Source organism: Triticum dicoccoides, chromosome 5A (assembly GCF_002162155.2).
Source record: "Triticum dicoccoides isolate Atlit2015 ecotype Zavitan chromosome 5A, WEW_v2.0, whole genome shotgun sequence".
NCBI classification, from domain to species: Eukaryota; Viridiplantae; Streptophyta; class Magnoliopsida; order Poales; family Poaceae; genus Triticum; species Triticum dicoccoides.
The window spans coordinates 419461010-419470105 of NC_041388.1; the positions used below are offsets into that span (position 1 = coordinate 419461010).

The 9096-nt window shown below is 44.7% G+C and overlaps 1 protein-coding gene across 1 annotated transcript; it reads left to right on the forward strand.

Annotated features, from left to right (window-relative positions):
* Window positions 1-7897: 7897 nt before the first annotated feature.
* Window positions 7898-8824, forward strand: LOC119299656 (ras-related protein RABB1c-like). Its single transcript, XM_037576822.1, has 5 exons — window positions 7898-8029; window positions 8124-8206; window positions 8305-8515; window positions 8599-8664; window positions 8753-8824. Exons 1-5 carry the CDS (start codon window positions 7982-7984, stop codon window positions 8822-8824), a joined length of 480 nt encoding a protein of 159 aa, XP_037432719.1. The 5' UTR covers window positions 7898-7981.
* Window positions 8825-9096: the final 272 nt, after the last annotated feature.

Here is a 9096-nt window from a genome sequence, read left to right on the forward strand (position 1 = left end):
TAAGTTATCAAGTTAGTTGTGCATATACCATAATGTTACTTAATCATGAGTTATCGGGCCAATGTTATCATCGTGGTTGTACGTAAGTTATCAGGTCTGCAGTGCATAAATTACCATGTAATTCGCACGGGGACATGTTTCTTCAACTTTGTTTTCATAAGTCAAAAGTTATCAAACACCTTGCACATAAGTTATCAGGTCTACGGTGCATAATTACCATACTATATATACACACAGAAGTTATCGGGGATGTACTACAAGAACCCCCACCCCCGTCAAAGTTATGATTGTGTTAGTGCATAAGTTATCGGGTGTGTGATGCGTAAATTATCATGCTCTTACACAGAAGTTATAGGTATATGTTTTCAACCCCCCCCCCCCACCGGGGGGCTTGGTCGAAGTTACCACGGTATTTGAATGTAAGTTATCAGGTCCGCGGTTCCTATATTATAATGCTATTTACACAGAATTTACGGGGTATACTTCAACAATTTTTCCCGGGTCAAAAGTTATCATAGTGTTCGTACGCCTCATTGGCTCATCGAGAAATTGTCCTCATTATCATTGTAGTGTTCAAGGGGGTACAACAAAAGTGTATGTACCATGTGAATGATACAATGAAGAAATGTAGCAAAAAATCATGATGAACTGATAGCTTTTATACCCAACATTATGCATTTGTTTTCTTGTAAGTGTTCTTCCTACTAAACGCAAGAAATTGGGGGTAAAAAAGGCCTCAACCTAAAAATACTAACAGAGCAGCCAAGCCATTTGACTATTAAAATGAAGAAAAAATAGTAGGAAAAAGAAAGAAAATTCGGTGAAAAAAAGGAAAGAAGAAAAAGGACACTTTATTATTCACGCCACGTTTATTACAGGTACAAAAGTTACAAAATCTGAATTTAGTCACGACCTCAATTTAGTCTTGGTGGTTATGTGCACTGCAAGATAACAAGGATGTTCTGAATCCGTCCAATCCGAATCTAACAGCATCAGAATCGTGCGGATCTGTTGCAAAATTACAGTCGGCAGGAATCTAGCTTTCTCGTATAGAAAATGCGTTTTAAGCCGATTTCTAGGAAAATCGGCTTTATCTACGTTTTTATGAATAATCAGTCTATGGAAAACTATGTTTGGTTACGAAGGTAGATAGCCCCGTGACTAGTTAATCTTTGCTCATCACTTTCCCCAAATTGGCCTCCATCGCTTATCCATTGAAGAACAAGCTAGAAAGGCCTGGGTGCTTGGACTGGCGCTTAAGGAAATTAAGAAAAGGATAATCGCGTAGCAGCGGCCGTTAGCGTCTTGTCCTCCAACGCCAGCGATAAGGTAGAGATGCTTAGGGCATCTTCAACGCTGGGTGCTTGGAGAGGATTCCTTTCCTGTTAAATTCCTGGTCGTTCGGCGGTTGAGGCCGTCAAATTCCAGCGCCGGGCACTGCATCGACGCAAAGGGAGGCATCAGGCGCTTCGCTCCTTTCTCTACTGCATGCGGTGCATGGCCAGTTCAAATTAGCATCCAATTAGCATCGGCTGTTTAGCATCTCGCGTTGGAAGACATGGATGCTTAGATATTTTTTAATTTAACACTATTTTCTTCACGTCTATAAGCGCCTGGACAAGCGTCGGGCATGGTACATGCCCTTATACGACACATGCTTGAGTCCTTGCACAGAAGAGAAAAAGGGCTAGCGCCCGGTGGCTGATTTTGCGTCAACGCTTCACAATTTCCTCGGATCGAACGGGATTTCGCTCAAACGGCTGGGAATCAGATCCTGGCGCCTGTCTTTAGCGCCCCATCTACAATGGAGGTACTTAGCACGGGCGCTAGGATCTAATTCCCGGTAGTTTCAATAAAATCCCATTCAATCCCAGTAAATCAGCTAGCGTCGGCGCAACAGAAGTCACCGGATGCTAGGGGTGTTTCTCGTTCTTTTTCTACTTTGTGTTGCGCCCATATATTAATTCCAGCGTTGGAAGCATGGACGCCAGACCAAGCGCTAAGACAAAGAATATTTATTTTCTTTTCCTAAGCGCCTGGGTAAGCGCTTAAGCATTGTAAATGCCGGGTAATATAATTAGGGAGTCTCGAACCTCGCACCTGCCTCTATATGCAATTCAATCGAATCAACAACTGACTACTCCGTACTCTTTCCGTTCCTAAATATTTGTCTTTGTAAAGATTTCAACAAGTGACTATATACGAAGCAAAATGAGTGAACCTACACTCTAAAATATGTCTACATACATCCGTATGTTGTAACCATTTAAAATGTTTAGAAAGACAAATATTTGGGAACGGAGGGAGTAGTACCTAACTGATGTTTTGAACAAGAAATATTCTATATAAGTACTTTCTCCGTAAAAAAATTATAAGAGTACATATTAATAGTTTTTTTTAATCGCAACATGTCCTCCAGCTGCTCTCCTCCTAATATCCATCGTTCTAACTTTCATTTTTCAAAATCCGGCCATGGCTTTGCCGCTACAAAGTATTGTATCAGTTCTTCCATGGCCCTGCAATTATGCAAGTGCAGTGTTGCATATCTGCTCGAGTTTGTCTTCTTAGCATTGCAAAGTGCATTGGTTTTAGTATACTACTAATCCAATTCAACTTTAATACAAGCTTATGCTAGTGCAAGTCTGATAATAGCAGAAAGTTTTGCAATGCTCATATAAAAAGAGAAGCCCGTTTTAAACCTTTAACTCTTAAGGTCGGACTGAATTGAACCCTAAACTCCCGATCCGTGAAATTGGCGGCCTGTACTTATTGATGCAAGTCAATAAGCAGGCTAGCTGACGAGTGCATGTTCAATTTGGCGATGACGTGTAGTCGAGGAGGACGCGGGCAACAACCGCCCAGGAGGTCGGCGAGAGCGTCGACCGAAACAAATGAGATGCAGCGAGAGGGTTTTTTTTACGGAACCTCGTCAGAGGGCGGGGAGCTCCCGCATTGCATTAAGACAGCGAGAGGTTATTGGTGGTCGTGCCTTGCTACGTTGCATGATCAATCTTGGAGCTGCCTTCTGTTGGATTGTCCCTCGAGCACGAGATTGGAAAGGATGTAGGGCCTTGGTCGGGAACACAATGTGTCTATGTTGGATGGGATTAGTGAGGCGGATTGGAATAATAGAGTGGAGACAGGTGCTGATGACCCGGAGTTGCAGGGGATGAGGCCACACATACCGCATCATATAGAGGAGGCTATACATGGCAACATGCTGTGGTTCATTGGACACCAGAGTAGCTCTATGACAAAGGCCGACAATAAGAGCGACAAACTGGCGGGCCCAAGTCGGAGGTGGGTACAATGTGGCATCATCCATGCTCGAGCCCTATCCGTGGCATAGTAGTTGAAGGGCGACAAGCACGAGCATGAACGCGTTTGGCCCACCAACGATGATGTCGTTGGCCTCCTTATCGGAGACCACCTCTAGTCCCTTCTAGTCTACCATAGTGGCCAGTGGCGGAGCCAGGATTGGCTGACGCCCCAGGCGAGAAAATAAGTGTAAAAAAAATCCAGTTTCAAGCATAGTTTTAAATAGCCGGCTATAGGCCCGCTATAGCTCCGCTATAGCAGTTTGAGCATGTTGCCGCTAAATTATTTCATGTGCAATTTGCCGCTATAGCCTCGCTATAGCCCATCTATAGCTGTTTTTAAGGATCGCCGCTATATGCCATATCCCGCTATTTAAAACATTGGTTTCAAGGCATATAAAGTTAAGTTATAACTAATAAAAATCCAAACACAATGTTCAATGGCGGTATTTGTTCATTCACAGTTTAACTAATAAAGTAAGACATATTAAAAGACAATATCTAACATATAAATGATACAAAAGATGGTACCAAATAAAATGATTGATTGATATGAGCCTCCTATGACTGCATGTTCAATAAAGAAAGACATATGATGTCTCTCCTCCAAGGACGACTAGGGTTCCTGCCGCCCGACAGCAGCGGCGGCGCCATTCTGCCTCGTCCCCTGTGGCTTTAGTCCATGGGGCGTGATGGATCCCGGCCCTTGCCGGCGGGAGGACTCTGTTTTTAGACATTTATTTGAGTTTTTTGGGGCTTATGCCCTACTCAGGAAGCGAGATGGTGGCGTCTCCCTAAAGATGGAATCAGGTTCTCCCTACCTAGCGCCCATCCTGATGGTGCTGTTGGGGAACGTAGTAATTTCAAAAAATTTCTTACGCACGCGCAGGATCATGGTGATGCATAGCAACGAGAGGGGAGAGTGTTGTCTACATACCCTTGTAGACCGTTTGCGGAAGCGTTATATCAACGCGGTTGATGTAGTCGTACGTCTTCACAATCCGATCGATCCAAGTACCGAAAGCACGGCACCTCCGAGTTCTGCACACGTTCGGCTCGGTGACGTCCTCGCCTTTCTCGATCCAACAAGAGGGGTGAAGTAGTAGATGAGTTCCGGCAGCACGACGGTGTGGTGACGGTATTGGTGAAGAACAATCTCCGTAGGGCTTCGCCTAAGCACTACGAAAACTATGATGGAGGATAAACTAGAGGGGACGGGGTTGCCGGCACACGGCTTGGTGTTTCTTGATGTGTCTTTGGTGCTAGCTCTGCCCCTCTATTTATATGTTGAGCCCTGGGGTCGAAATTTGGAGCAAAAGCCTCCTCAAAGTCGGTTTTGTCCGAAAGGCAAGAGTCTCACTCGGACTCCAGGACCAAATGCCACAATCCTTGGCGTCTGGCCCAGGGCCAGACGCCAGGGTCTCCGGCGTTTGGCCCCCTGGCCTCCGCAAAACTCTTTTTGCACCGACTTATAGCCCCATGGGCCTGACCCCTTGGCCAAACCATATCATTCAATATATGAATCTTTACCTCCGGACCATTCCGGAGCTCCTCGTCATGTCCGTGATCTCATCCGGGACTCCGAACAACATTCGGTCACCAACATACATAACTCATATAATACTATATCGTCAACGAACGTTAAGCGTGCGGACCCTACGGGTTCGAGAACTATGTAGACATGACCGAGACACCTCTCTGGTCAATAATCAATAGCGGGACCTGGATGCCCATATTGGCTCCTACATATTATACGAAGATCTTTATCGGTCAGACCGCATAACAACATACGTTGTTCCCTTTGTCATCGGTATGTTACTTGCCCGAGATTTGATCGTCGGTATCTCAATACCTAGTTCAATCTCGTTACCGGCAAATCTCTTTACTCGTTCCGTAATACATCATTCCACAACTAACTCATTAGTTGCAATGCTTGCAAGGCTTATAGTGATGTGCATTACCGAGTGGGCCCAGAGATACCTCTCCGACAATCGGAGTGACAAATCCTAATATCGAAATACGCCAACCCAACAAGTACCTTCGGAGACACCTGTAGAGCACCTTTATAATCACCCAGTTACGTTGTGACGTTTGATGGCACACAAAGTGTTCCTTCGGTAAACGGGAGTTGCATAATCTCATAGTCATAGGAACATGTATAAGTCATGAAGAAAGCAATAGCAACAAACTAAACGATCAAGTGCTAAGCTAACGGAATGGGTCAAGTCAATCACATCATTCTCCTAATGAAGTGATCCCGTTAATCAAATGACAACTCATGTCTATGGTTAGGAAACTTAACCATCTTTGATCAACGAGCTAGTCAAGAAGAGGCATACTAGTGACACTCTGTTTGTCTATGTATTCACACATGTATTATGTTTCCAGTTAATACAATTCTAGTATGAATAATAAATATTTATTATGATATAAGAAAATAAATAATAACTTTATTATTGCCTCTAGGGCATATTTCCTTCAGGTGCGTCTAGCATTGTCGGATAGGGTGTGGAGGTGTTTCTTCAGCGGATCTCACACAATTCAGTCGGTGGTTGTATTTGATGCGCTTGTCTTATAAGGCCTTAGTACGACGACTTCCGACTATCTACTACATGCCAGCTCCGGCGAGGGAGGGCGATGACGGCGGCACAATTTTTGACTCGCTTCAGTGCTTGTAGTCGTCGTTAGGTGGTCTATGAACTCGAATGTAAGTTTTATTATTTTTAGTGTTCATTGTACCGCTATATTTGAAGATGAATAGATTAAAAGTTTTCCGGAAAAAAATTATAAATTTTGAAATACAAATCAGTGTATTCAAGTAATTTTTTTAAAAAAACTTAGCAGGTTTAATAACAAATGCAAAATGTGAATTACTAAATCGGATTCCACATTTATCTTCTCTGCAGAACAACAAAAGTAAGTAAAACAATATAAAAAGGGAAAGAATTAAAGATCATGTTTGAATCAAGCCTCAAATAGTGACAACTAGCAAGAGAAAATCCCTGCAAAAAAACTAGCACGAGAAAATGGGATTTGAAAACAGTGGCAACTAGCAAGAGAAATCTCTTCATCAACTAGCCTAAGATGGGTCATCTTCCTTTTCTAGACAAAAAGACTCCCGTACGCAACGCACTAGCAGCTCAGGCTTTTGTGTCTTTCTTGTTCTCATTCACTTTTTTATTAATTGATGAAGTGGGCTGCGCCCTGGCCAGCGTTTTGTTCAATGGCCCGGCAAGAGGGGTAGGAAGTGGGCTGCGCCCCAGGCCAGTTTTTTTGTTCTCTAGATATATAGGCTGAGAAATTTTTCACGCCCCAGGCCATTGCCTGGGCTGCCTGGGGCCCAGATCTGCCCATGAAAGTGGCTATGGAGAGCCTCCGCGTACCTGTTTGAGGTGAGGTGTGGCTTCGAGGGGGTATGAGGATGTGGCGGATCTGCAGGGAGTTGCCGGTGGTACATGAATATGACATATGGGGCCGTGTAGTCACTAAGAGTGGTGTGTGATCCCAATTTTCCCATGCGCCAAACAGCTACTTGGTTGACATTGTCGGGTATCAGTAAGTTAAAAAAGTGGCAATTTGAGTATTAGGAGTTCATTCGATTCAAATTGACTCCACGAGTTTGAAGGTTTAAGAGTTTCCTCGATAACTATAAAGCACCAATAGCCAGTGACCATTCGCCAGCCGGGATGACATTTGCGAACGACACGGCTGAACAGTTTTTGAAGTGGGGTGACATTTGCAAAACTGCAATGGCAACGTTTAAATCGCGTGACCTTTTTATGTAAATTCGTAAAGGCTGCAATGGCATTTGCCATTGACTATTTTTCTTTTGGGTCATTGCAAAAAAACAAATTCTTTTTACCCATGGCATTTTTTGTGCTTTAAAAAAGTCTGATGACATTTTTGTTTTGTAGCACAGGAAAATCCGGGCTTTAATCTGGCACAGCAAAAACCTAGTTGGGCTTTTTTCGCTGGAGTACGAAGAAGTCGTTCGGTCTGGGAGTCCAAAGAGAAAGGAAACGGGAGAAGTTCTTTCACGCACGAGGGAAAAAACAGCCGCAGAAAAAGAAAGGGGGAGAAAAGCTAGAGAAGCGCCCACGTACGAGAGAAAAACAAACCACGGATAAGAAAAGGAAACGGACAGCGCTACGATCAGGATCACATAGTACGAGTACGAGACTAGAGAAAAAACAAACTTCTAGAATAAAAAAAAAAGGAAAACGGGATTAGGGAGATCGACGGGGAAGGAGAATCGCGCTAGATAATCGAACGTGGGACGAGGCGTTCGGTACTTTCACACACACAAAAAAAGATTTGGTGTGCGCCGTCGCCGTCGAATCAAATCTAAAGCGAGAAGCTCGAAATCTTGTTCGTTTTTCATCGACGGCCGCCGTCCAACAACGTGCTGCCGCGCGGCTCGGATCGTACTTGCTATATTATGGCTACAGTTTCGATCGACGCAACTGTAGGGTTTTATCTTTTCAGTAGAAAGCCTTGTATATGCTTGCGTTGGCCTAGGCCAGAAGCCAAGAAGCAACCATGACCATGTTAATTATGAATTTGCTGCCCCAGGAGTTGGAAAGTCATGCCTCCTGCTGCAGTTCACCGACAAGCGGTTCCAGCCCGTGCACGACCTGACCATCGGCGTCGAATTTGGGCAGCGGATGGTCACCATCGGCAAGAAGAAAATAAAGCTTCAGATCTGGGACACGGTCCGTAAGTTGTTCCGCTATGAACCTTCAGACGAAACTAAGTGCATTCCCTACTGTCAAACCTTTACTGAAGTGATCTGCATGCATGATGCAGGCAGGTCAGGAGGCTTTCAGGTCAATCACAAAATCCTACTACAGAGGTGCGGCCGCGGCTCTCCTGGTTTATGACATCACCAGGTACATTCACCAGATTAAGCATGCATTTTAAGTTGCTGTCGTCTTAGAATTTTACCAGTAGACTAAGAATGTCGATCCTTTCCTCTGGTGATGAGCAGGAGGGAAACCTTCAACCACGTCGCGAGCTGGCTGGAAGAAATGAGGGAGCAGGCGGACGGCAACAACAACATCACCATCATGCTGGTCGGAAACAAATCAGATTTAGGTCAGAGGCGGGCCGTCAGCACGGAAGAGGGCGAGCAGTTCGCCAAGGAGAACGGCCTCGCCTTCATGGAGACCTCGGCCAGGACCCGGCACAACGTGGAGGAGGTAACTCGACGCACCGAATCGCATCGCGGCGGCGCGCAATTCACCATGGCATTTTTCTGACATGACCTGACCTATGCACGCAGGCATTCCTTCAGAGCACGTCCATGGTGTACGAGAAGATCCAGGAAGGCGCCATCGATCTCTCCAAGGTGAGTGTCTGCTAGCAGCTGCTTATCGGGTTAATTTTCTTAAAACAAGATTATCGGGTTAATTTGTCCACTGTTGTCTCTCTTGCAGTGTAGTGGTGTCACGCCCGGAGTTGATGAATTATGCAACCTTGACAGGGACACGCTGCCGTCTGGAGCCTAAGGCTGCTGCAGCAGCTGAGGGCTGAGCATAACTTGGACGACACAGTTCCGTCTCTCAGATGATGTTTGATACTAGTGCAAATCTGTAGTATATATGTAGATCACTTGGCAGTTTAAAATGATGTAAAGCGTTTTACAGTCTTTCAATGTTATATTTTTTCTAGTGTCTTGATTTTTACTTTGCTATACTTTTTGTCTTGTCGAGAGCGAGAACTTGGAAATTGCTTTTGGCTCCCGGCTCCATGGAGCCTGGATATTGAAAAATTCAAAACT